Source organism: Mucor mucedo (genome assembly GCF_025094135.1).
Source record: "Mucor mucedo strain NRRL 3635 chromosome Unknown EV154scaffold_155, whole genome shotgun sequence".
Classification (NCBI taxonomy): Eukaryota; Fungi; Mucoromycota; class Mucoromycetes; order Mucorales; family Mucoraceae; genus Mucor; species Mucor mucedo.
This window is the reverse complement of record NW_026252439.1, coordinates 15,921-43,559: the sequence shown is the minus strand read 5'-3', so window position 1 is coordinate 43,559 and position 27,639 is coordinate 15,921. Positions and strand designations below refer to the sequence as shown.

The following is a 27,639-nucleotide window of genomic DNA, read 5'->3' as shown; positions in this document are numbered from 1 at the left end:
TACAATGGGCTCTCTCTACTCGATATCCAGATCGTTCATCAAACGGTTAACCATTCCGAGGGCTTCAATATTAATGGTATTCATACGAATACAATTGAAGGTAAATATTATACAACAGGCAAATATACAATTTAAATTAAAATTATTCTTTTAAATAACTTAGGCTCTTGGAATGGTATCAAGCAGAAGCTACCCGCGAGAAAGAGAAACAAAAAGGATATGCCTTGGAATTTGGTCGAATTCATCTGGCGTCGCAAGCATTACGGTGATCTTTGGGGTGGCCTCTTGAAATGTTTGAAAGATGTAAGCGTTGGAGGAGCGTCTGATAGTCCTGATTTAACAGAAGATCTTCTTCAGCCAGGTGACACTCTTGAGCCAGAAGCCCCACCATCCGAAACCGAAGAAGAAACCGAAGTAGAATCATCAGACAATAGTTTAGATAATGATTCAGATTATAACGAGTAAAAAAACTTAATAATGAATACAAATAAAAGTAAATAATATAGAAATAAATAAACATACACATATATAAACAAACATGAAGATAACGAATACACATGAATATAAATAAATAAACATGACAATAAGTAATTAAACATAAAAGATTGATTGAACAATTGAAATACGTAATAATTAAATGAAGACAATATTAAGTAAATAATTAAACATAGTACAAAAAAGAATAAACATGATAATAAATAAATAAATATATAATTACGTTAATACATAAATAAATTAATAGATTAATAGATTAATAAAAGAATTAAAAACATAGTCATAAACAAACGAGCAAGGCAAAAAGTAAACAAAGTACGAAATAAACAAGTATTCAACTTAACAAATTAAGCATAAATACGTAATTAAATCGTAACAAATATACACAGAACTAAATAAATAAAGGCAGTATCCACAAAAACGTTGTAATACATCAACAGAGTCACGAACAAGCTAAGTTTAAAATGATATAACTTAACATTACATAGCATACTGTTTTAATAATTGCTGTCTTTTCCTATTTATTTTAGAAGTACGTAATATATAGGTCTATTCAAAAAAAATTAAACTATTTCGAAGTGGGGTACTCTAAATAGAAGTGAAAAAATGTATTCGTGCAGGGAAGTGCACAATATACTGTGCGTTAACTTAAAAAATTGCCACAGAAATATTTCTGACTTTCACCAACACTAAACGTCTGTCGTGGCTTCGGTCACACAAGTAGTTTAATATTTAAAATAGTGTTCACTAAAATATAATAAAATCATCTTTTGATCTCCTAAATAATCTTTGATATATTCGGTCGTTACATAACAATAGTTCCTCGACAATTGGTAGCACCAGTTTATTAAAAAGAATTGTTTTTGTAAAAATAATAGAAGTAGTAACAACAACGATAACAAGAATTTCATGTTGGAACAATCTCAAGAAAATTTAAACAAATTTGAAATTGAGGAAAGAATTGAAGCTGCCTTACCAACTGCATTAAAAGCTGCTTACCATAAATTAAGAATTATAAAGGCAGAAGACATTATTGTACGAATTAAATCAACAGAGAAAAGAGAGGCACATTGGAATTCAATAATCAAACCATTAGTTGGAAAATACATATTGGAATTATCGAAACAACACTTAGAACATAACAACCAAGAATTTTCGAAGCAACACTTAGAACATCACAACCAAGGAGCATCAAATATGGCTGATCAATATACAAACGAATTATCCATAGCAAACACTATTGCACTTGCGGTGAAAGAAGGAATAGCTCAAGCAATTGGGGCAATCAATGCTTCCAATACAAACCAACAACAAAATAACAATATGGAAATAGATCTTATTATCAAACCGATGAAATACAATGGATCTAGGGATCCTTTCGTTATCGATAATTTCATCAAGGGAATAAATGATTACAAAGCATATAAAGAATGGGATGACGAGCAGACGTTTAAGTTTGCTCGTACTTTGATGTGCGACATTGCATCCATATGGCTGCGTAACTTGGAATTAAATGACAATGATGCACCAACTACTTGGACTAGCCTGCGTGCGAAAATTATTTCAGGTTTCAAGCCAACGAATTCAGCTTTAGTGTTTCGAGAACGTTTAGAAGAATTGCGACAAACAACCACCATATCCCAATACATTCAAGACTTTTTGACTCTAAAACTTGGTGTGCCAACAATGACGGACGATGAAGCGGTATCTAAATTTATCAGACATCTGAAAAATAAGGATGCGCGTGTACATATTCGAAATTTGTATAGAGGTGACAAATGTCCTACCATGGATGAAGCAATCCAAGCTGCTTATGTATTTGAATCTGCCCGTAATGAGCATGGAACATATTCATTTTTGCCGAACACCAACTCCATGTCTGTACCTCAACCAATCGATGATCCGATGGATCTCTCCGCACTTCGTGATATGGTCAATTATATCAGTTCCAATAGCCGCGGTATTCAACGTGGTAATTATCGTGGTGGATATAGAGGTAATTTTCGTGGTGATTTTCGGGGTGGTTTTCGTGGTCGTGGATTTTCTCGTGGGGAATCTAGAGGTGGATTTCGAGGGGGTTTGCGTGGGCGTGGTTTCTCTCGGGGACAATTTAGAGGTGGCTATCAAGGACATCAGCAGTATTATGAACAAGAAACTCGGTCATGTTATCAATGCCAGCAAGTTGGACATTTACAGTACAATTGTCCGCAAAACCGCCAAGAAGCTCATTATATGAATGATGGTTTTTATTACAGCGACAATTATGATTACGATAATGAACAACAACATGACTATTATCCGCAATCACATCCCTCTTCCCACCCCAATCCTACCCCTACCCCTCAACCAATAATGGATAAATCTACCAATAAAGATAAATCTTCTCAACAGTATTCTCAAGAGCCTTTTATTCTTTATGCTGTATTGCCATCATCGGCTTCCTTTGTGCAACCGTTAAAACTAAATAAGGATATGATACAAAAAGATGTTGAATTCATGTTAAATGCAAATTCTACTCCTAACAAATTACCACTATATCGCATACTTATTAACGGTCATCCATGTAGCGTATTAATTGATTCTGGGGCTAGTGCAAATTACATTCATCCTCGACTTATTCCATACGTATCCAAAACAGCACCGACGATACAGGGTCAATCGGTTGAAACGGCGAATGGTCAATTAACAGCAATTTCAAAAATCGCATCGTTTTCAATAGCACTAGGAGATTACACTGATCGAATTGAAGCCTATGTATTTGATACAAAATTCGATGTTATCCTCGGTCGATCTTGGTTATCACAGGTTCAACCTGTTCCTCATTGGCCTACTGGTGAATGGCAAATCCGAATACGCAACAACCCATACCAGATAACAACTATTCGTCCTATGAAAATCCAAGTGCGTCAAGCAATAAATGAATTAAGTATCAAGTTAGCAGATCAACAGGAATCAAAACGGGATAAGCCAAAAATTACTGATATAGCAAATAGTACTAACAACGATCTCGATTTTTTGTTGACGGCTAAACAGCTCGACACATTGCTTAAGAAAAAGAAAGTAGAAGAATGCTTTTGGATCGACATTTCGGCAATCTATAGTCCAGAGGAGCTTCATGTTATGATGGAGACAGAATCAACAAAGACGCTTACGGATGAAGAAGCTGCAACAAAGAACATGAATGAGGCATGGTGTCAAGAATTCGCGGCCGCCTACCCAAAGGTTTTTAAAGGTTGCATTGACAGTTTGCCTCCAATGCGTGAATCAGTTGAGGACATGATTGTATTGGAACCTGGTGCCAAACTAGAATCGCGAGCTCCTTACAAAATGAGTCCTATTGAACTGCGTGAGTTACGACGACAATTAGATTTATTATTAGATCAAGGCTTAATTGAACCAACATCGTCGAAATACGGCAGTCCGGTTTTATTCGTAAAACGTGCGGCGGAAGGGAATCAACCAGCCAAATTACGCATGGTATGTGATTTCAGATCGGTAAACAAGGCAACAATATCTCAACGTATTCCTGTTCCCCGAATCGATGAATGCTTGGAACAGCTTCATGGCGCGCATTTCTTTACCTCGTTGGATTTGCAAAGTGGATTTCACCAGCAACGATTAACAGACGCTGACGCGGAAAAAACCACGATTAATACTCGATATGGGCAATTTCGATGGAAAGTAATTGCTTTTGGACTACGTAACTCGGGTGCTCAATTTATGAAAATGATGACATCTGTTTTAAAAGAATATATTGACAAAATATGTATTGTATACATAGACGATATTCTGATTTTCACCAAAGATAAGGATATTGATGTCCATAAGCAACATGTCCATCTCATTATGAAGAAATTAGACGAAGCTGGATTGATTGTTAATCGTGATAAATGTAAATTTAATCGCAAACAATTGACATTTTTAGGATACGATATCATTGCAAATGTTGGTGTCCTTCCTTCCAAAAAGAAAGTAAGTGCTATTATTTCCTGGCCGATTCCGAAAAATGTTCAAGACGTGCGCAAATTCATTGGCCTATGCCAGTACTATAAGTCATTTTTGCCTTCCTTTGCATCAATCGCGGCTCCTATTACGGATTTAACGAAGGGTGGTGGATTTAAGCGTAGAGAAATTGATTGGTCAACCGAATGTCAAATTGCATTTGATAAAATCAAACAAATGATAACATCGGCCCCAGTATTATTAACGCCTTGTATGACTCGCCCATTCCGCATAGAAACTGATTCTTCCGATTTTGGTTGTGGTGCAGTATTGTTACAACAGGACCCAGATGATAACAATCAATGGAAGCCGTTAGCATACGAATCGCACAAATTTAGTACTCAAGAACGTGCCTATCCCGCTCAAGAACGAGAATATTTGGGAATACTTCATGCATTAAGAACATGGCGATGTTTTATCGACGGTAATGACTACGAAGTGTATACGGATCATTTACCGCTAAAATATTATCAGGATACCTCAAAAATCTCACCTCGTTTAGTTCGCTGGATGTCCGAATTGAGTATGTTTTCCCCGAAAATCATATACAAACAGGGTGTGGATAATATTGTTCCAGATTTTTTAAGTCGTCGTGATGGATCCAATTGTACTCCGAATGATATATCCTTTGAACCAAGATATTTGTATGATTCACCTGACACTTGCGCTGCAGTGAATTCGCTCAATAATGATCGGTCCGATGATCCTTTGATAACTGACCCTCTCCAAGACTGGCCCCTACATTATTTCAAAAATGAAGATGAATGGCCAGAACATTTCAAAACTCAATTAAAACAACAGCAAGATCGCTTTATGGTGAAGGATAATCATGTGTGGCGTCAATTTGTGGATAAATCAAAAACTACTGCTGATATGCCGGTCAAGGAAACATGGGTAAAATTTATTCCTTTTAAACGACGAGCAGACCTTGTTGAAGATTTTCATCGTGGATTTGGACATCAAGGAAAAATAACAATAAATCAACTCATGAAAACACGGTTCTGGTGGCCTAAAATGTTAAATGATATCACAAACTGGCTGTCTCAATGCCCAGAATGTCAATTACATTCACGCAAAGAAAAGAATGTTCATCATGCGCCAATGAAACCTTTGGAAGTCCCTCCTCCTTTTTCTCGCTGGCATCTGGATTTTATCGGTGAGCTACCTTTAACCAAGAACGGAAATAAGTGGATAATTATGGCAGTGGATTACAACACGAATTGGCCAATAGCTAAAGCCCTTCCTGTTGCTAGTGCGTCGGCTATTGTCAAATTTATTTATGAGGAAATAGTGATGCGTTTTTCTTGCCCTGTTGAAATTGTGACAGACCGTGGAGCCAATTTTATGTCGAAGATATTGAAGCAGTACATGGCCAAAATCAAATCACATCATATTTTTACCAGTGCCTTCCACCCCCGTACCAACTCGAAATGCGAAAGATTAAACCAAACGTTTAAACATATGCTTACCAAATATGTTAAAGGAGAGGTACACAGCTGGGACGAATATTTGGAATCTGCATTGTTTTCTTGTCGCATTCGCAAGCATGCAACCACAGGTCTGAGCCCTTTCTTCATGACGTATGGTGTCAATCCTGTACTACCAGGCGATTTATTACGACCTTTCATGGATCCGTTAACCGAAGAAGATCCTGAATTAATAGCGGAAGATGCATTAACCCACCTACGCTATTTACGTGAACAACGTTTTCAAGCCGAAGACCGTCTTAAAGTTCAAGCTGAAAAGGATAAGGAAAAATGGGATGCACTCATTAAAGGACAAGAAACTCAAACTTTCAAAATTGATGACTATGTGATGCTTCGACACGAAAGTAAAAAGGGTCTGGAATTCAATTGGATGGGTCCGTATCAGGTTCTCAAGCACAACCTAGACTTTAACACGTACCAGATTAAAGAAGTAGATGGAAAGGTTTATTCGTCCTGGGTACACACTGACAGACTCCATCCTGTAAAATATGACGGCTCCCCAATCGACAAGGCATGGTATATTCCGCGTATAGCAAGAGCAAAAGAAAAATAATAATTTTTTTTCCTACCTTGAGCTCTTTTTGGAAAGGGGGTATTGTCGTGGCTTCGGTCACACAAGTAGTTTAATATTTAAAATAGTGTTCACTAAAATATAATAAAATCATCTTTTGATCTCCTAAATAATCTTTGATATATTCGGTCGTTACATAACAATAGTTCCTCGACACGTCGGACAAAATTACAAAAACTAAAAAAATGTGAGGTCTGGGGACTGAACCGCGGACCTCGCCTAAGACGAGGCAACGCATAGACCACTGCGCTATGAAACTGAATTGGTTTTTACTAGTTATGTGGTGCATTAAGACCCCTTTGTTTTAAAAACTACCAACGTCTCACTATTTGGTCCGTCCAAATAGTGCCAGAGATCCAAAAAAAAAATAAAGATAATCGAAAAGGAATATTCCGTTTTTTTATTAATAAAATCACGTTAGGTCTTTTAGTAAATTTGAAAGTGAAGAACCATCACGGCATCACCTGATCGATGAAATTATTTTTTTGTTCAATTTAAAAAAATCCGTTCACACCCAAAAAAGGGGTCCACCGGCTTTTCGAATTTTACCTTGAGAGCACCTAATGTAATGTTGTTGACATCTAAACAATCATTGTGTGATCCCGAACTAGGTTTCAATTTGAAAGTTAACGTGCCTCCAGTTTTAAATAGCGATTTTTTGGATTTTGTTTCAAATTTTTTTTTTTTCGAAATCGAAATGGGGGCATGTGTTTTTTTTTTTTTTTTTGTAGAATCCCTGAGCTAGACATACATCTGAATGTTCAGTCCCCTCCAAAAAAAAAGTTCCACCCTGTAACTCCGACTCTTTTTTAAAAGGATAGGTTTCATAGATCTAATGCTCATCACTCTTTCACCTTTATGTTTTTTTTCTCCTACAATTGGGTATGTCTCAATTGACCCCTGATCAAAAAGCCTACGCAGTTGCAAAATCAAATCAAGGCACTTCTATCTCACAAATTGCTCGTGAATTAAATTTTTCAAGAACTGCCATCCGTCGCGCCATCCAACACTTTAAGGAAACTGGTTCATATCAAAGACGAGCAACTTCTGGAAGGCCAAAAAAGTTTAGTAACAGGGACAAAAGGGTGTTACAACGCTATGTGATGAAAAATAGACGTAGTACTCTTAATGAAATTATGGCCAACGTCGATGTCAATGCAAGCATCAATACATTCAGGAAAGAGCTTCAAAAGCTCCAATTGAATAGTCGTATAGCCCGAAAAAAGCCATTTATTAACGAGAAGCAAAGAAAAAGACGTCTAGAATTTGCAAAGCAGCATCAAAACTGGAGTTTGGAAGACTGGAGAAAGGTTATATTTACCGATGAATCAAGCTTTCAAACCAGCAGTTGTTCTAGTGTTGTTCGGGTACGCCGTAGGCCCAATGAAGTCATGATTCCGTCATGTTTGGCGCCAACGTTTCAAAGTGGACGATCCTCCTTATCTGTCTGGGGTGGTATTGGATATAATCGTCGCACTAATTTGGTTTTACTTAACAAGGGTGAAAGATCTAGTGCTCAGTTCATAAATCAAGTATATGAACCCGTTTTGAAGGACTTTTATAACGGCTGTAGTTCAGCAATTCTCATGGAAGATAATGCACCAATTCACACTTCAAAAGTTGCCCGAAAATGGAAGAAGGACATGGGAATTATTTGTTTAGATTGGCCGCCACAATCTCCTGATTTGAATCCAATAGAGAATGTTTGGATGATGATGAAACTCGCAAGACAAAACCGTTTGCAGTTTGTAAAAAATATTTCGACATTACAGATGCACGTTATAAACGAATGGAAAAAGATAGAAGTTGAGAAAATTAACAAACTTATTGATTCCATGCCTAAACGCATAAGCGATGTAATAAAAAACAAAGGGTACCCAATTCACTATTGAGTAAGCCTACGTTTGTCTAAAATACTTTTTTTTTTCATAAAATTTATATCATAATGTTCAGTACTGTCTTTTCTACTATATGGAGTTTTTTGAAAGCTTTTTGCTAATAAAAGTCTGTCAAAAATCATGTAAGAAGATGGAACATACATGTAGGATACATATCGGAGTTACAGGGTGGAACTTTCTTTTTGGAGGGGACTGTTCATAATGGTTTTGATTCATTGTGATCATGCTCATTGTGCAATTTGTGTCTTATTAAGTCAATAAACCAGTATTAAGTCTAACTTTTCTGTGAGATAAATAAGACTTGCTGACAATTTTTTTTACTTCCTACACGACTTCTCTACCGTCACTACAGTTTCTATATGCTTCAATCTAAGTCATAGACCTTTGAAAAAATCTTTTTATATGAACTACATTGGAAGCTTTATCCAAATAGCTTGATAAGTTATCATCAAGAGACTTGAATGTGTAATCACATCTCAAACGTGCCTCCCTTTTGGCGGAACCCCAGTACATTTCTATCCAGTTGCATTCATAATGATATTTTGGATATGACTCAAAAATGTGACCTGAGTCAATAACGGCTTGCTGCAAAGCCGACTTTTGCACCACAAAGTCGGGTCTACTTTTAAGAAAGTGACGAGCACAACACATTGATCTGTGGCCTGGTTCCTTCGACTTACATAGCATTTTCCAAGCCTTGCCTTCCAGATCACGACCAAGCCATTCGCCTCTTTCCTCCAAAATCTTTCGAATACCTTTGAAGTATCGTGTCTCCTTTGTCTTCACGACATACTCCAGTCTGTTGGTGACACTGGTCTTCTTGGTGTAAAAGAAAGACTGCTCCAAGCGGGTGCCATCCGTTAAAATTACAGTCGTGTCTTTGAACTGAAACTTTTCGTTATCTTTGTATGGCTTCTCATTAAGTGTCATACGACTTGTAACAAGAGCATCATCACCGAATGCATTGTGATTGGAACTGTTGTCAAAGAGGAAAACAGCTTGACAACCAGGGTAGAGCAGCTCAAACAAAGGGATTGCATCGTCTTGAAGCTGCTCCAACATGTCAGTGTACTTCCAGTATCCTTCTCTGCCCACACCCGCTTTGAAAAATCTTCTAGAAGTCCAACCAGCACTCTTCATGGTTCCATGGCATGGGCATTGAAATTCACTGACCAGTATTGAAGATCCTGGGCCTTCTTTCTGATATGGTTCTCACCTTCTAACAACCACAGATCATCCTTACCATCATTCGCATAAATGTGGATTCATCGTGCGTAACAAACACAATTTGTTTTATACCTTCATCCAGAACTGGCTCAAGAATCTCCTCCTCATTGTCCCCAACATAAAATTCTGATCTTTTCATGTATTCGACCATTCTTTTAGACCATTCATCTCGGTAGTTGATCACATCTTCTCTTTCATGGCCATCGAAAAAAATAGTCTTTTTATTTTTTCGGTATGAATATCCCCATTCGTGCAAATAACGGGAAATTGTTGTCATACTTAAGTCACTTTCAGCCACACCAAGAACAGAAGGAATGATTTGCTCGTCGATAATCTTTTTGATGATAATCAAGGAACGAAGAGCTGGTTTCATCTTTCGAATTTCTTCCAAAATAGCCATCTTGACATCCGAGTCACTTAAAAGTGATACTCTCTTAACATGGGCGTCTTGGGAGTGGTCAGAAAGCTTACCCTCGTCAATGAACTCCTTTGTCCACTTGACAATGGTCATCCCACGGTATTCCTTTGAATTTGGGGGCCAGAATTGTTTGGCTGCTTCTTCTGAAGCCAATCCTTTCTTTTTTCCACCAAAAGATTCAAGCAATATTCGTACACAGAAAAATACCTAGTATTGTTGTATGATGCACGAGCATTATAGTCGTTCTTCTTACTCATTACGGGTAAAATAAGAGCCTTGATAGCAGGCATAATTTTTTTGATGCCTTCGATTTCTTTTTCCGTGTGAGGAATGAACTTTGTTAATTGTTGAGTTTCTACACTTTTTGCAACAGTAAATCCAAAACGTTGAAGAGTCTGGGCTAGATCTACCTTTGCAGCCTCGGCATTCTTTCTCCATTTTGTTGTTCTGGATGTACCAGTGTACGTAAGTGGTCTTTTACTTATTTCTGTATTGCTGTCTGAAATAATATCAAGAGAACTCGCCTCAGCTCTTACAACCTCGGCTTGCTCGACTAGTTGATCATGATTTAATTCAATGTTTTCCCATTCAGCGAGTACCACTTCGGCAGATTGAATGCATCCATCTTCTCTTCTAAGTCTGTTTCTAATAGCCTTTCGTTTTTTGTTAGGTCTAGGCATGTTATGATAGAAAAATTGCAAAAAAGATAAAAAGAAGCATTTAACATTCGTCAGAAGCGTAAGATTGTCCCCGTTTGATTTTAGGAGGCGACAATGAAAAGACTCTCAGCATTTATTTTTATATAAAGTAATAAAGGTACCTTAAGACATGATTGTTTACAGTTTTAGCTACCTAAATTTATATCTAAACAATTTGTAGCGGATTTATTTAAAAAACCTTAAAACTTTAATAATATGTCAAGTCGGCTCACCCAAAAAGGAATATGTATCAGGGGTAATATTACATGCGCGACATAGTGGTGTAACGACCGAAAATGAAAGCAGTCGTAAATACTGTACTTTTTTCTTCTAAGTTAAAAAAAGCAATCGTAAGACATTCTTGTACATAGTTTTCTCTTTTGTTTTATGCAACTAAATACTTCATAGAATTTATTTTTGGAAAACCTTAAGCATGTACAAGATCTGCCATGTTAGGGATTCCAGTGGGACTGGGTTTTTTTAGGGGGAAACATTTATGACACAGTCCTCAGTAGGAATAAGGCCATTCTATTGGCTGACATTTACATGAACGGAGAATGAACTTAATTGGGTGCGCATAGTAGTGCTTCAAATCTCCAACCCCACTTATACGCCCCCGCTTAATTTTTTGAAAAGCGACCAACTTTGATGTCCTACAACTTTTTTTTTTTGCAGTAAAAGTATTTTTTTTATTCATAAGATATTGTTTTTAAAGACTTTTTAAATAATATCTTTTGTTCGCATTGCTATATCGGTTGATTTGGGAAAGTTTTAGGCAATTAAAAAATACAAAAAAAAATCGCTATTTAAAACTGGAGGCACGTTAGGAAACTTTGGAGGGTACTGTGTAGACGTTTTCGAAATCCAACCCAAGTTTAAGGATGGTCTCGTATAATTTGCGAGTTATCTTACATGTGAAACTAACTCCGATAATCCTATGCAAGTTTAGAGTGCATGAAACATTCTAGAACTGTTTCTAATTTTTTGTTATCCATTTCGGCTATTAGTTAAATGTAACCAGAGGACTCTAAAGTGACAGATCTGAACAGATAACGGACTGTAGTACCCTGGAGTCAACGGATTTTGAGAGATAACGGACCGGAGTACCCTGGAGTCAACGGATTTTGAGGGATAACGGACCGGAGTACCCTTAAGTCAACGGATTTTGAGGGATAACGGACCGGAGTACCCTTAAGTCAACGAATTTTGAGGGATAACGGACAGGAGTACCCTGAAGTCAACGGATTTTGAGGGATAACGGACCAGAGTACGCAAACGTATAGGATCTTCACGGATAACGGACCAGAATTCCTAGATTTTTATGATTTAGAGGGATAACTAACTGGATTTACCAAAATATAGCCCCACTAAAACTTTTATTCGATGGATTACACATGTTTTGAAAAATGTTTTGTTTAGCTGTTTATTCATTTTTAAATAGCCAATTTGTATTCGGAAAAAATTTGACTTGAATTTTTATACGATGTTTTGTCAAGGGCTAAAACGTTAGAGTCTAAATCTTCCAATTATTGACTTTCATCCACAATAGCCGCGTCAAAATTTGTTTTGTTAGGATAATTATAGAGTTTAATTTTGACCAGACAGTTACCGGACAAAGATACTTTATTGCGTCGTCTGTCCAAGTTGTTAGTACAGATTTAAAATATGATTTCGTTAGCAGTTTTACCACAGGGATTTCAGTATTTCCTTTTAAGTTACTTCAATGACAATGTCTCTTCGTTTAAAAATTTTCTTTGTATTGGTAAAGATGTCGGAACTCAGCTAATAACTACTGGAGAAACAGACGACCAAACTTTCCGTCAGGTTCCACCGTGGTGATATATATCAATTTATTATAGATTGTTTGGAAATGTATATATAGTAGTAGAATATATTGAATATTGAGAGACAAGAGACCGGAATTTCCAAAATCTACTCCTTCTATAGATGTTCCGTGATCTTCACAAACATTTGTTATGACCGAAACGTAATTAAATATACTCTACAACCTGGAAAAACTTACAATTTTATATTCCAGGCGTAGTTTACGAATATGGACAAATTAAAGTGTGGATTTTGGAAACTCTGGCCCGTTATCCCTCTACATCCGTTTTTTTAGAGTACGCCATTAGATTTACCGAATGAGCACAGTCCAGTACGCGAATCTGTTATTGTATGGACCTTAGAATCTTGACGAGGAGTATCAGGAATTGGTAAAAGATTCTTTTCGCTGGTATAGCCCAAGTTAGTCTTACGATGACCAACAGCCTTGACCTTGTGGGGACCAGTGATGCGGAGGTACAAGAGGGTGCGTTTGCATTGATTTGAGCTTAGGTCAGCAGCAATGTTGGCACGGGCCTAATTAGTGTCGGAAGGACAGTGGATTGGCGAGATACGTGTAGAAAGCGGCGACAATGTGGAAGTGACACGCAGTCAGTCAACTCCTACCAAAAACAGTAACAACAACAAAAACAGCAATAATAACATCAGCAACATCAGCAACAACAGCAACGACAGCAACAACAACAATATTTATTTATATATATTAGGGGGTCCCAAAAATTAAAAATAAAAATCCCGTAATTTTTTTCCCAGCCAAACATTCAGGAACGGACGATAAATATTCGTCAAGAAAAACGACGGACGATAATTATCGGTCGAGAAAAATGACGGACGATAATTATTGTCCGTGGATTTTACGTCATAATTTATGACGAAATTGCCATAAAAAGTAATAAATAGTTTATTTTTCTTTACTTTACGTCATGAAAATGACATGCAAACATCATCACTCATCTAATTATTATATATAAACCTCGTTTATCCCACATTTGACTTACCTTCTTTCTCTGAAATTATATCAACTAAAATGCCTAGTCAACGTAGACAAACTACTGCTAGAACATCCATAAAAATATCTTCCAAAACAGCTCCCGTTGATGATAGCCAAACCGGATCCAACAGCAGGCCTGCTCATGCCAAAGTGATAATTTCTTACTTCGAAGAAAAACAAAAAGCTTTTTAAAGCATACATCGGTGTACATGATAATGCTGCCACCATTGTGGAAAAGCGTGAAATCAATAAGGGTATGATGAGAAAACTGTTGGCTGGTAAGGCGATACCCACCTTTAGGACGCTGGATGAACTTATGAAACGTGTTGCCCGTCTTTTTACCAAGTACCGCGAAATAGAGAGAAAGTTGAATGGCACTGGTTTAGGTTTGACAGAAAAGGGTATTCGTGGAGGGAGCACCAGTATCGAACAAAAGTGTGATTTCGAATGTCCTGGATTTGTGCGATTGTCGACTTTGCATGGTGATAGGTCTAATACCCAACCTGTTTGGTTAGCTTTTCATGGTGCTACTGGCGGTACTGAGTATACGTTCTCCAGTAGAAAAGAGCCCACCATTACGGCAATTGCTGAACAAACCCGTACTGTTTTTGGTGAGGTCAAAGAGCTTGAACCTGCTCAGACAATTTGATCTGCCTCTGAGGAACCTTCAGCTCGTACCCACGATCCTTCTGTTGACCATTCGTCTCCTGGACTATCAATGACTTCTCACTCTTTGTCCGTCGAACCTGTAGAAAAACAGTTTCTTTGACACAGAAAAATAAAAGATAAAAAAACAGAAGAATAAGATTAATATTGCTTGTAGGCTTTTTTATTCTTATTAAAAGTGAATCCCTTTTTCATCTCTGAAAGAAAGGGGGGTATTTAGATTTATTTAAAGCGTGGGTAAAATTACGGACTAGCATGTGTTCACTTGGTATTATTGGCTGTATTTACTAATGACTGATGAGCCTTATTAGTGTAGCCAATTTATTATTCGAAATGGGATCTTCTATTGGAATATCTAGTAACCCGGAGTTGTAAATGTATAACTCAAGATATTTTTCAGGCTATTATTTTTTATGAGTGTTATGATATTATGTACCTGTCAATCAAGGATCGATGGTATGATTTTATATGCGATTTTATATGTTAAATAGTGCGATTTTAGTACAGAACCTACAGGTGACAACCATACGCCTTCTCTTCCTGTGGTTTCTGACAATAGACCTAGAACTCGTCGTAGCTCAACATTATTAGACAGGGAAGTTGCTGAAATCCTTGGCATGAATGTCTTCAGCGATGATAATGATGTGGACACTGTTCGTGTCAATGTTGGCTCCCATGGTGTTCGTGGTAGCTCCAGTAGTACTCGTGCTCCTGGTGGTCGTGCTTCTTCTGGCTGTCGTAGTTCTGTTGGTGCTCGTCGGAATGTTCCGTCGTCTTGACCTTGACCTGAGATGCCTTCAGTTGATTATATTCGTGTAGATTCTGATTATTCCATAAGAAACAAGAGGATAAAGATGGATTTCTCTTCAGAATACCGTGAATCCCAGTCGAGAAACGATGAAATGCTGAGAGAGAACAGCCAGAGGGAGTTCGAGTTGGGTATGAAGGAGCTGTTGGTGACGAGTCTTTGGACCAATGCGTTCAGAAGGACGTCATTCACGGAAATTGACCAACACCTTGTGGCGTTCCGGCAATTATTGACGGAGCCTCTTGAGAATGCACGAGGTAACGAAGAGACATATGTAGTAAGAAGTGAGAGTAAACTTCAACCAGTCTTTGACGGTAAAGATGACTTCTCTTATGATGCTTCTGAAGTAGTTGACGTTAGTTTTTTTTTCTTTTGAATAAATCCTTTTTTTAAAATTAATATCTACCTGATTTATCATTACAAAAACTGTGTGGCATGGGCCACAACTCTCAACACCACTGGTAAAAATGTTTTGAACAATAAAAATGTGTTCATGTCACAAACAAGTTTTACTGGCATATTGCCCCATTAAAAGCTATACAAAAATCGTGCTTACTGCTTGCTTAAATTCATATCGAACCATCGTTTATTATTTGGTAAAACGTATTGAAAATGTGTTGTTGTTTATTGTAAATGACAGTTTCGATTGTAAAATAATGTCAAAAATAGACATTTTCTCTGTCTCGAGCTATTAGGATCGTGTAGCTATACGTGTAATTAGGTATTTTAACGCTTGCTTTACAATTGGAAAAGACATAAAATGGATGAAGAGAAATGTTTTTTTTTTCGTGAGATTTTACCCCTCCTCTAATATCTCCTGAGTTGCAGATCTCATCAGCTGACCATCGGTGTTCAAATATCACACTATTTTAAATAATGTAAAGTCTCGACAATTAGCACGAATGTTAGTGTCGAGCTAAAATTTAGCTAAACTATTATTCAATATAAAAAGAAAATATAATTTTATCAAGAAATCTTTATTCTTCATAAAAAGTCTAGTTATCTTGTTCGGCAAAAGAAAGGAAAATACCTCTATTTTCCAACTCATATAAACATCTGGCTAATCAACGTGTAGATCCTCAACGCCCGACTACAAACTTATGTTATGGTGGAGTAGCTGCTCTTACTCTGTGCCTTCCGTTAGTCTTTCCTCTTCGTTCTACCGCTTCTTTTCTTTGTTTTCTCTCTTATCTCTCGGTCCTCATGGCTACTACTTCAAACTCGACCCTCATAGGTCAACTAGTTAACCAATTACTTACCAAAAATCGAGCTTCCACAAGTCCTATTGTGCCTATGTGTCAGGAACGTGGCTAGGAATATATTATAGCAATAATATCAGAAGATACCTACTAGTTATACAAGACAAAGGAAGAGTGGTTTACAAAGTATTTAATAATAATAATAGATTATACAGGGAAGGGGAAGGATACAAGATAATCGACGTGGAACGGGGAAGGCAATGGAAAGGGGGAGTATTTATATCTTTTCAGATAACATGGGTTTGCATTTAAGAATGTCTTGGCTTACTTAATTAGTCTTAGTGTTGGTTTCAGCTTACGTGGCCGAAACCCATGAGTCATGATTACTAACTGCTTGGCGTCCGAGATACTTGGAAACGAGTCATGATTACTAATCTCTTGGAAGCGGAGGTTCGTTGCGTGGATAGTCTTGGAAGGTCCTGGAAGGTTCTGGACACTGGCGTTGTTGAATCTCAGCATGAGATTCCAGAACATTCTAATAGTCGGGGATTCGTGGTCAGGGGCAAAGTGCAAAGTACGTGGTTCATGACACTATGTTTGATCCTCCGGAAAGTATCAACAATTGGGTTGATCAGTTTGACCTCAACTCTCAATGCCTCGGCCTCGTTGATAACCAAAAACTTTTACACATCGGTCGATACTTACCAACTGAAATATCTACGTGGTATTTCGTTTCTAGGCTGCTAGTTCTTGGAGCTCTCTCAAGTCTACCTTGATCCAAACGTATGGTATTCCACCTGCGAAGTACAACAATTTTGTTCGAGGACGCTTAGAAGCTCATCACCAAGGTCGTTTGTCTTCTCGGCGTTTTGTTGTACTCTTTGTGTCCATCATCTTCGAATTTCCCGCCGTCCACTGCTTGAATGCCAATACCTTGCGTATCATTTACCCCCGTGTGATGGCACCACAGGTACGTAATCTGTTGTTGACAAATATTGCCAATAAAACAAATTCGGAAATGGTATATAAAGCACCAATTGAACTTGAAGAATCATTGTCGATGAATGACACCTTCCTTAAAACGGCTATTGAACAACTAACTCTTAATCCCACACCGGTACTTGGTTCATCCACAGGTTCTGCTCCGGATGTCACCCCGATGGAAATGTATGCTATGAATCATCATTGAGAACGTCTTCAGTCATTCGGTAATAAAGCACAAAATGTCGATACGATGCGTCGTTGGGCTCCTGATGGTCAACCAATCTGTGGTTACTGCAAAATCAAAGGACATTTGAAGAAACGGTGTTCTAAGAATAACACTGACAAGAAAGGTGTCCATGCTGTGGCTCAAGCCCCCGCTCCTGTTCCATCCAACCTGACTGGCATATCCCGGCTCCTCAATCATCAACTACAGTGAATTATGAAAGTTTCATTTTGACACCGGCCCAACCTGTCTACGCGGTTGTACCAACCGAAGATGATCCATTGGCTACAATAACAGGTGTGCATAAACCGTCTATCAAAGCAACCTCATCCGCTACACCTTGTCTCCAAGTCATCATTCATGGTCCGTCTGTGCTCGCGTTTTTAGATACTGGTGCTTCGTTGACCGTGCTCCGGTGATCTGTTATTAAACGTCTCGGAGTGGTGCCTAACCCTGACACAAGAATTCAATACACCACCGCTAACAGACAAGTCAACACATCGTTAGGCGTTGCAGATATTTCTGCTGTCATTGCGGAATTACCCATTTGACTATCATGCAATGTGGTGACAGAACTTGCCGACTGTCTTATCATCGGATATACGGATCCGAAGGCTCTTAAAATTCTTATCGACCCGGCTTCCAACGAAATTGGGATCCCCCATGGTCATGAAGGCTCCTCTGGTTTTTTAGGCCAAGTTGAAAATCCCCGGCATCGCTTGGTGTCCTGAGCGTGTCACGTAGATGCATTCATTTGGGTAGTTTTTTGTCACCACCTTGTCATCTACTGTACGTGTCAGCCATCATTCGTAAAATATTTGTCATAAGTAAGTAATGACTTACTAAACTTTGTCATTGCTTATTTTTATGCTAAATAACTATACAATCCGTTTACTATAAATATAGCCTAACTTCCTCTCTTCTTTCTTCCCCTTCATCAGACATATTATCTAATAACCCTCTCTCGTCTTTTCCTCTTTCTCTCTCTCTCTCTCTCCCTCTTATAATAAATATAGTAATTATATTTTATTTCTTTGTTCTTGTAAGCAAGTATTCTTCTGTCTGTTCTGTCCGCCTGTCCGCTCCTGACATATTGATGAATTGTTGAGACACTTTTTATATATTCAGTAAGTTAGAGCATCCCCAACGGTTTTTGAATTCCAAATGTAAAATAGGACTGTTTTCCATCTGTTAAAATAAAATAGAACAGATCGACCCCAACGGTTGTAGCTAAATTTATAATCCCGTTCCTGATTTTATTTTCTTTTCTGTTCTTTTTTAAATTTTTTGTTACAAAAATGAGTAATAACTTTGACATAACTGACAACAATGATGTTGAAGATCAACTTATCCAAGAAGCTCTTCAGTATCTTATACAACTTACCGAAGATACACCCAAGAGAGGTGGATCCGTTCCTGGTCGCCGCTATGTTAATAGAAACCGTGCTGCCGGGCATGAACGTCTTTTGAACGACTACTTTTCCGATGACCCTGTTTATACAGACCAACAGTTTCGTCGTCGTTTTAGAATGAAGCGTGATCTGTTTCTGGAAATTGTCGAAGCAGTTCGATTAAAGGATGAATACTTCACCCAAAAACCGGATGCTGCTGGAAAGCCTGGACTTTCAACGATCCAGAAAGTGACAGCAGCTATGCGTCAATTAGCTTACGGTGTATCATCGGATTCCGTTGATGAGTACATCAGACTTGCTGATTCCACCGCCATGGAGTCATTGAAGCACTTTTGCCATGCGATTGTGGCAATCTATGGGGAGGAATATTTGAGAACCCCCAACAGTGAGGATGTCAAGAATCTTTTGGCAATCAATGAAGAGAGAGGATTTCCGGGTATGTTGGGGTCAATTGATTGTATGCACTGGACGTGGAAAAATTGTCCAACTGCCTGGCATGGCATGTACACCGGCAAAGAAAAAATGCCAACTTTGATTCTCGAAGCTGTTGCTTCCCAAGACCTTTGGATCTGGCATTGCTTTTTTGGTCTTCCAGGATCACTGAACGTTATCAATGTCATCAATCGTTCCCATGTATTTGACCCCTTGATACATGGTGTTGCTCCTGAAGTCGAGTTCTTCGTCAATGGCAATAGATACGATAAGGGGTACTTTCTCGCAGATGGTATTTACCCAACTTGGTCGACTTTGGTGAAGACAATTGCAGTGCCTACGTCGCAAAAAGAGAAGGTACCAAGAGTAGCAAAGATAATTTATAAAAAACTAATTTACTTGGACTTTAATAGTCTTTTGCTAAGGCACAAGAAAGTGTGCGAAAGGACGTAGAACGTGCATTTGGTGTACTGCAAGCACGTTTTGCTATTATTAAATGGCCTGCTAGACTTTGGGACTTTATCGATCTCAGGGCCATTATGCAAACATGTATCATATTACATAATAAGATTGTAGAAAACGAACGTGGTCAGGATCTTGGAACAGACTACCACATGCATTCTTTTCATGGACAAGCTTACCCTGATATGAATGATCCCGAAGCCTTTGCTGCTTTGGTGAGCCGTTTGGTTGCTTTAAAAGATAGTGATACACATAATCAGTTGAAAAAAGACTTGATCGAGCATCACTGGCAAAGACAGGGCAATATGTAGTACTTTGTTTCAATTTTATTTTTTTATTTTTTAAAAGTTTCTATTTGTCTTCTTCCAATCAATCTTCTAATCCGTCTTCTACTTCTTCTACTTCTTCTACTACATCTTCTACCACATCTTCTACTTCTTCATCAGACGATTCGTCAGATGGTTGAGAAAGGATTTTCTCATGTTTTTTCTCGAAGTACGCACGCTTACGAGGGTCAGTCATGACCGAAAGATCCATCGACTTGATTCTTTCATCTCGAACTCTCTTGTCGAACCTCATCTTCTTGTTGGTTACTTGAACAGCCAACTTGTTCTGAAGTAACTTCTTCTGGTTCAACTCCAGAAGATCCTTCAAACGGACGGCGATGCTTTCACCTACCTCGTTTTGGCGCTCACGCTGCTGGAGTGCCTTCAGCTTTTTACACCCCATTGGGCGTGTTACATCCCCAGAAGAAGAACCCGTCTCAGTGTCTTCAACGACTTCAAGACTGCCATTGTTTTTTCTCTTAGTTACAACAGGCTTAGGCATGTTGTACATGGCCCACTTTGGCTCAGCGGATAAGATTTGCCAACAGTGTTCCAAAACAAAAGGAGCACCGTTTTTGGTCGACGTTTTGTATAGAGCATACGCCTTATGGACCTGTTATGTAAAATAACAATTTAGTTCTGCTAGAATTAAGCTATAGCAATCTTACCAAATCCTGAGGACTTGATCCACTTTGCTGCACACTTCTCAAAAGAGTTTCGTAGCATCCGGTGAACTTTTGCACGCTGGGATTGATGGTGTTCCAACGGCTGGTTACGGCAGCACTGGTACGTTCTTCGACAGCATTGTCACCGATTTTGGCATTGTAGTCGGTCTTAATGCGATCCCAAAAACTTTTGCATGTCTGACCTTTACCAATGACACCATCGGTAGCAATGGCGACAAACGAAAGGCACAACTGTTGGTCTTCGGCTCTTGACCAATTTGCTCCACGTCCTGCTTTTTGGGAAGCTCAGGGATTGTTACTGTTTCGGAATTATCGCTCATGTCAAAAAAATTAAGGGACTAGAATAAAAGAAGAAATTTTCTAAATTTATTGATTCAATTGGAAATTTAGAATATTTGTGATAAAATTTTTAAAATATTCTATTATCCAATTGACCGTTGGGGTTAAATTATTCTAAATTTTTGTGCTATTTTGGAATAAAATTATTTTTTCACACACCGTTGGGGATGCTCTTATATGTGAAGATAAAGAAGTCAATAAAAAAGATTCGTGTAGTTACATATAGACTATACAGTGCGTCCGCCCTCAATTGGACACTTTTTTGAAAACATTGGTCGGATTTTTGAACTTTTTTGGTCAAAAATGTGAAATTCAGTTGGACACTTTTTAAACTTCAATTGGTCATATTTTTGAAAATTATTTATTTTGGTTAGGTGTGAGCTATATAGGATTTTTTTTGACACAATTATCGAATTGGTTAACTGAGTGTTAAATAAATGCTACAAGGTTTTCAACTGGTACACTTTCACCAGCTTCAGTTATGCGTGTAATTAGGGACTCTACGTCACTCAGCTTATTGCGCTTGACCTTTTCCTTTACAATAGCCCAGAATTGTTCGATGGGATTAAGTTCTGGTGAATATGGGGGGAGGTATACCGGAGTATAACCTCTTTTGACAACTACAGGGTCAATTAACGCAGGGACGTGGATTGGAGCATTATCCATAATAGGCCGTTCCCAAGCAAACTTTATTTTCAAAAGCAAATCGCTCAATTTGTAATACAGTTTGGTCCCCCCTATATATATACTAGCGTATGACATCATTTTGGAAATTTTCAAGTTTACTATCCTCAGTTTCCCTTTGACTTTCCGTTATATTTTTTTTTATTTCATTTTTTTTTGCTTTTGCTTAAATACAAATTTTATAATGCTTACACCTACGCAAACAAATACCTTGATCGCCATTTTGACCTTACGCAAACAAATGAAAGATATAAGAACACGACAACAACAAATAGTTTCGATGTTTTGGCAGCAAAGTCAGTTACGACACAACATAAGCCAAGAGGGTTATCTCTATCACTTAACATATTTTTTCGACATTCCTTCTTTCTTCGAGGCTTTGCCCTTTCTCAATACTGGTAGACAGAACACCCGTACGGAGACATCTGCGGAGGGCGTAACGTTTACCAACTACCATTACTGGACAATAACCCATCCACATTTACTCGACGACAATAATCCACGTACCAGTTTTCGAGCCATGTACAGAATGGATCGCACGTCCTTTGAAAGGCTTGTTAATGATCTGAGCAACCACCCTGCTTTTGATGTAAGAGCACACAACGCTTTGCCAGTGTACGTACAAGTATCCTGTGCTATATGGCGCTTGGCCAACTGTCATCTTGGATATAGAACTTCTCACATGGCTTGGGGTGTTTCACATGGAAGTTCCATGAATTTTTTTAGACGGTTTTTAACAGCTGTTGAAGATGTTTATGGCGATTTGATCAGCTGGCCCTTGGAAAGTGACAGAGTCAATGCTATTCAAAATGGCTTTCAGTGGCCACATGGTAATAGACCTGGAGCTATCCGTCGTTTGCCCAACGTCATAGGTGCCTTGGATGGTAAAAATGTTGTGATCGAAGCTAGAAAGCATCACAAGGAACAGTGGAGAGATAGAAAGGGAAATTTCTCTATGAAATTGACGGCTATCTGCGACGATAGAGGACGTTTTACGTACATACGTGTTGGAGATTCAGGTACAATAAAGCTATTTCGGAACATTTTTAGAGTGTGTGGTGTGATAATTAGATAGGCCGTACTTACGATGCTGCAGCGTTTCGATGGATTGAGGTTTATACTGAATTTTTAAATAATCCAAATAGATATTTTTTATCTAATGGATATATTCTCGCTGGTAAGTGCTTATCTTATTAGTGGATTACATTTATACTTATCAATGTTTATTGTCGCATATGTAGATTCGGCATACCCTCTATGTCCCAACATCATTGTTCCTTACCCAGCAACGGAAGTTAGAGGCGAATCTGCCGAAGCTACAGTGAGTGGACAAAACTGTTCGAGTGTTTTTAAAAAGCTACATTTTCTCTTATTTCCATATCGTAATAGCATACAAAAAATCCGCGAAAATTACGTACAATAGTTAATTGACTATTACAAATAAAAATTGGTTTTATTTAAACTCAGGCCCATTTTTGGTGTAACGAAAATTACATAAAATTTTGTGGACACTCGAACAGTTTTGTCCAATGGAAAATTTTACGACTAATATTTGGTTCTTCCTCCTTTGGCGTTGATAACCGCTTCAATCCTTTTTGGCATAGATATTACAAGGTCTTGGCATAACTTTGGGGCAATTTTGTCCCATTCCTGGGTGATCCGGTCGAATAGCTCGGTTAAGCTTTTTGGGGCCGTTTCGTAGGCGCAAAGTCGTTTTTTTATTATCGCCCAGAGATTCTCGATCGGATTTAGATCTGGGGAATATGAGGGCCAATCTAATACGCGTACGTCATTGTTTTGAAACCAGTTTTTTGCCATTTTCGAGGTATGTTTTGGGTCATTATCCTGCTGAAATACGACATCCTTGATACTTCGATTGTAGTAACTAACACTGGCCGTTAGATCGTCGCTCAAAATATCACAGTATAACTTGCTGTCCATAGTACTATCGATACGAACAATGTATCCAGGACCTTCCCAGAGAAAACAACCCCACAACATTATGTTTCCACCACCATGCTTGTACAAATGTTGGAGATGACAATCTCGGATCTCTTCGTCTGTGGCATTCCAAAACCACTGAGCTCCGTCAGAGCCAATACGGTTTATTTTCGTTTCGTCACTAAAAACAACATTCTTCCAATCATCAACAGTCCAGTTTTGGTGGACCTTGGCCCAAGAAAGTCTCGCCTTTTTACGGCTTGGTGTTAATGGCAGTACTTTAGGCTTATGTTCAGCCTTCATCCCGGCCGAATTCAACATGCGGCGAACAGTCCTTCCGCAGACAAACACTTCTTCCTTTTTTAGAGCCTCAACAGCATCCTTGACAGTCTTGTTCACATTTGTTTTGAAGCCTCTAATCAATGAGCGACCTGTTGATGTTGAAATCTTGCGAGGTGCTCCACCAATTTTTTTGTGAATGTCGAGATTAGCTTGTTTTTTTATCTTTGCAATGGTTGACAAACTAACAGACACTTTTTTTGCTATTTCTCGAAAAGAAAGCCCGTCGTTTAGTAATTTAATGATCTCGTTTTTTAATGTCAAAGAAATGCTTTTTGTCATCTTAATGAGTAAAGTCTTATATTACGAAAATAAAGAGAAAAAAATAATATGTGGACTAGCCACCAAAACCTGTCTGAAAATTTTTTTTGGGGCTTATATGACTGTTTTTTCGAAAGATTTTTATGGTTTTCTAAAAAATTTCAGCACTGGACATAACTGTTCGAGTGATAAGCAGTTTTAAACCCAGAATATCCGCTGTTCCTGTGACGCAAAAAATACAAAAACGTTATTGCTGGTGTAGCAACGCGTGCACTGGTATCTGTCAAAATTTGAAATTATTTCGAGGAGTTTACACATTGTTGACAAAGATGGGACTGAAATTTTCTAAACACTCGAACAGTTTTGTCCACTCACTGTATATCAAAAAGAAAATTCAACAAGGTACACTCTTCGGCCAGAATGACAATTGAGAGAGCATTTGGGAGACTTGCAGCACGTTGGAGATTTATCAGTAAGCATGTTTATATCAGAAAAACAAAGGATATATGTCAAGTGATTACTGCAGCATGTATCCTTCATAACTTCTGTATAAATATCAATGATCCTGACTTCCCTCCGGATGGAGTAGATGATGATGATGATGTTGTTGAGAAAAGTGGTAATATTAATGAAAATGATAGAGAGGGTAACAATGGTGGATCTTTAGCTGCAGGACGATCCGGAAGACAGCGATTGAACAGATGGTTTTCACAATAAAGAAAAATATTTACTAACAATTATTTATTGATTATTACGCATTTGATGAGCTAACAAAGCTAATAGTTCACTCATCTGAGCTTCTGATCTTCGGTATATGGCATTGCTCTCCCGCATTTCAGCTATCATATTATTAGCATTGGCGTTGTTGCTAGCAATATGAGTCTCCATGTACTCTCTCAACATTCTTTCATGACGGTCAAGCGCCCTATCGGTTACACGATTTTGAACTGCTTCCCAACCTAACTGTTCCGGGGTTAAGTTTACCTGTCGTGGGCGAGGAGGTACTGGTTGGTTAGGTGGTTGGCGAGGTCTAGGTGTCGGCTCTTGGCGTGGACGAGGTGTTGGCACTTGGCGCGGACGAGGTGTTTGTTCTTGCTGGGGGGAGGAGATGGTGATGGTTGTTGAAATGAAGGTGGTGGTTGGCGATGAAAGGAGGGTGATGGTGGTTGATATGAAGGTGTTGTTTGACGAGGGGGAGACGATTGAGGTGGAACAGTTCTTCTTCTACTAGTGGGAGGTTTTAGGTCCTCGGACACGGAAGGTCGAACATGCTCAAAAGTTGACGATGATGGGTGGGAAGAGGAAGAGGAGGGCAAAGGGTTTGCTTCTGCACTGGGAACAGGTACAGGTGGTGGAGCTGTATTATCCGTAAAGCGTCTCGTTTGAGAGGAGTAAATATAGGGTGGTCTAATTGTAAGATAATCCTGAAGTATTTCATCCAACTTGTCATATATCTCATCGGGGGCGAAGCCAGATTCTCCAGTAGTAGATCGTCTGGTGAATTCTTTCTGGTAATTCTCAACAAGACTCTTCCATTTACTCTTGATAGGCTCTAACTCGCGGGGCGGAACATTGGCATGTTGAGCTTTTTCATCATACTCTTTTTTCAAATTACGGTAAGCTTCTCCAGTCTCGAAGTCGCTTCCGGAACTTTCAAGAATAGGTACGTAAATGGCATAGCATTCGATAAGCAACATTGTTTCTAAAGATGACCATGAAGGACCACGTCTTCCTTGAGAGCTGGGAGTGTCACCAAATGAAAAAACGCTGAACATTGTTAGGGAAGGTAAATATAAAAATGAAATTTTATAAGAAAAATAAAAGGAAGAATAAGCGATTGTGGATTTTTATATATTGAAGCAGTCGGGTCATCTTAGTATTTCAATATCAAATTTTTACATCATGTCATACTTGTTTTTACTTTTTTGTAATTTATACCCCCCCCTAGGGGGGTATAAACTACTAATTTTTAAGTTGCCCAACCCCCCCATAAATTTTGGCTGGTAAATTTTTTTTTTAAAGTTTAAATTACTATTTTGAGCGAAATACTTTTGTTCCCAAAACGTGAAAAAAGTTTTGCTTGGGAACGGCCATAATAAAATAACCTTTCATTTTAGGAAACTCATCCATGATATCCATGGTATCGCTTAAAAACTGAAGATAGTGGCCACCTGTAGTACCTTTGGGGACAAATAACTTGTCTTCAGGCGCCTTTCTTTTTGTTGCCCCTACTACTTTTCTCCTTTTAACATTTCCAGATGCTCTCATACTTAAGTTAACAACACCGATAGCTGATATAGCACCAATTACAGTGTGAGACACACCTCTAGGTGAGGGTGTTGTGATGATTGCTTCAGTAACTTTTTGAGACCAACCACGACTACGACGCATGTTGATATCGAATCCTGATTCATCAACAACGATACAATTGTTCAGATAGTCCATACCATTTCCGATTCAATGCTCAACCCAGTTAGCACGAGCCTGAAGGGTTGCTTCTTTATTTCTACCGACTGGATGACGAATAACAACTATGATTCTTAGATTGCATTCTTCCCTCATAAACTTGGCTACTCTTGTTTTTTTAATTCGTAGTCCCTCGAGGGTCGCTGTCAAATTCTCTACTGCATCCTGGATTGTTGCGGAAGTATCTTCATCAAAACACTGTACCAAATACGTTTTATGCCTTTCGTCTAATTGGCTGACTGGTCTGTTGGAGCTAAGGTTCGTTTTTTTAGTAAGTATATTTCTTTCAGGGTTGTCCTCATAAGCCTTTTTCCACTTGCGTGCCGTGTCATAATTTACGTTTGCGGCCTCAGCTGCCTGTTTAGGTTTGATAAGTTTCTCTTTCAAAAAATAAAAATATCGCTTACGATCCTCAATAGTATAAACATTGTAGTGAAGAGTCCGTTCTTTTTTAGGAGAAGCTTCCTCCATCGTAATGTCATTTGATATTGGCATTTCAAATTGAATGTCTTTGCTTTTGTTGCGTTTTCGAAGATCAGTCAATTTCTTTAAACGAAAAGATGTTTCTTCAACAAAAGAAGGTGCTTCTAGACCTTTATCATCGCTAATATTTCGAGTACCGTCTTCGTAAAAAAAATTGCATGTTAAACTAAAATATTTAATGGTATATGTAAAAAATGACCAAATAATTTGACCAACTTATTTTCGAAAAAGTTACCAAATGAAATTCGAAAAGTTACCAATTGAAGTTCAAAAAAGTGTCCAATTGAATTTCACATTTT

At 38.3% G+C, this 27,639-nt stretch overlaps 2 protein-coding genes across 2 annotated transcripts; one reads left to right on the top strand and one right to left on the bottom strand.

Moving 5' to 3' along the window:
• Positions 1–12,911: 12,911 nt before the first annotated feature.
• EV154DRAFT_569520 (uncharacterized protein) lies at positions 12,912–13,283 on the bottom strand (the record flags this gene model as incomplete). Its single annotated transcript, XM_051606144.1, has 2 exons — positions 12,912–13,154; positions 13,245–13,283. The coding sequence occupies 2 exons, from the start codon at positions 13,281–13,283 to the stop codon at positions 12,912–12,914; spliced, it is 282 nt and encodes a 93-aa protein (XP_051452169.1).
• Positions 13,284–13,665: 382 nt separating this feature from the next.
• On the top strand, positions 13,666–18,060 carry EV154DRAFT_569519 (uncharacterized protein; the record flags this gene model as incomplete). The annotated part of the gene is made up of 9 exons (XM_051606143.1): positions 13,666–13,779; positions 13,814–14,240; positions 14,301–14,377; positions 14,787–15,051; positions 15,115–15,458; positions 16,845–16,967; positions 17,042–17,469; positions 17,637–17,924; positions 17,997–18,060. The coding sequence occupies 9 exons, from the start codon at positions 13,666–13,668 to the stop codon at positions 18,058–18,060; spliced, it is 2,130 nt and encodes a 709-aa protein (XP_051452168.1).
• Between the last annotated feature and the right edge of the window lie 9,579 nt (positions 18,061–27,639).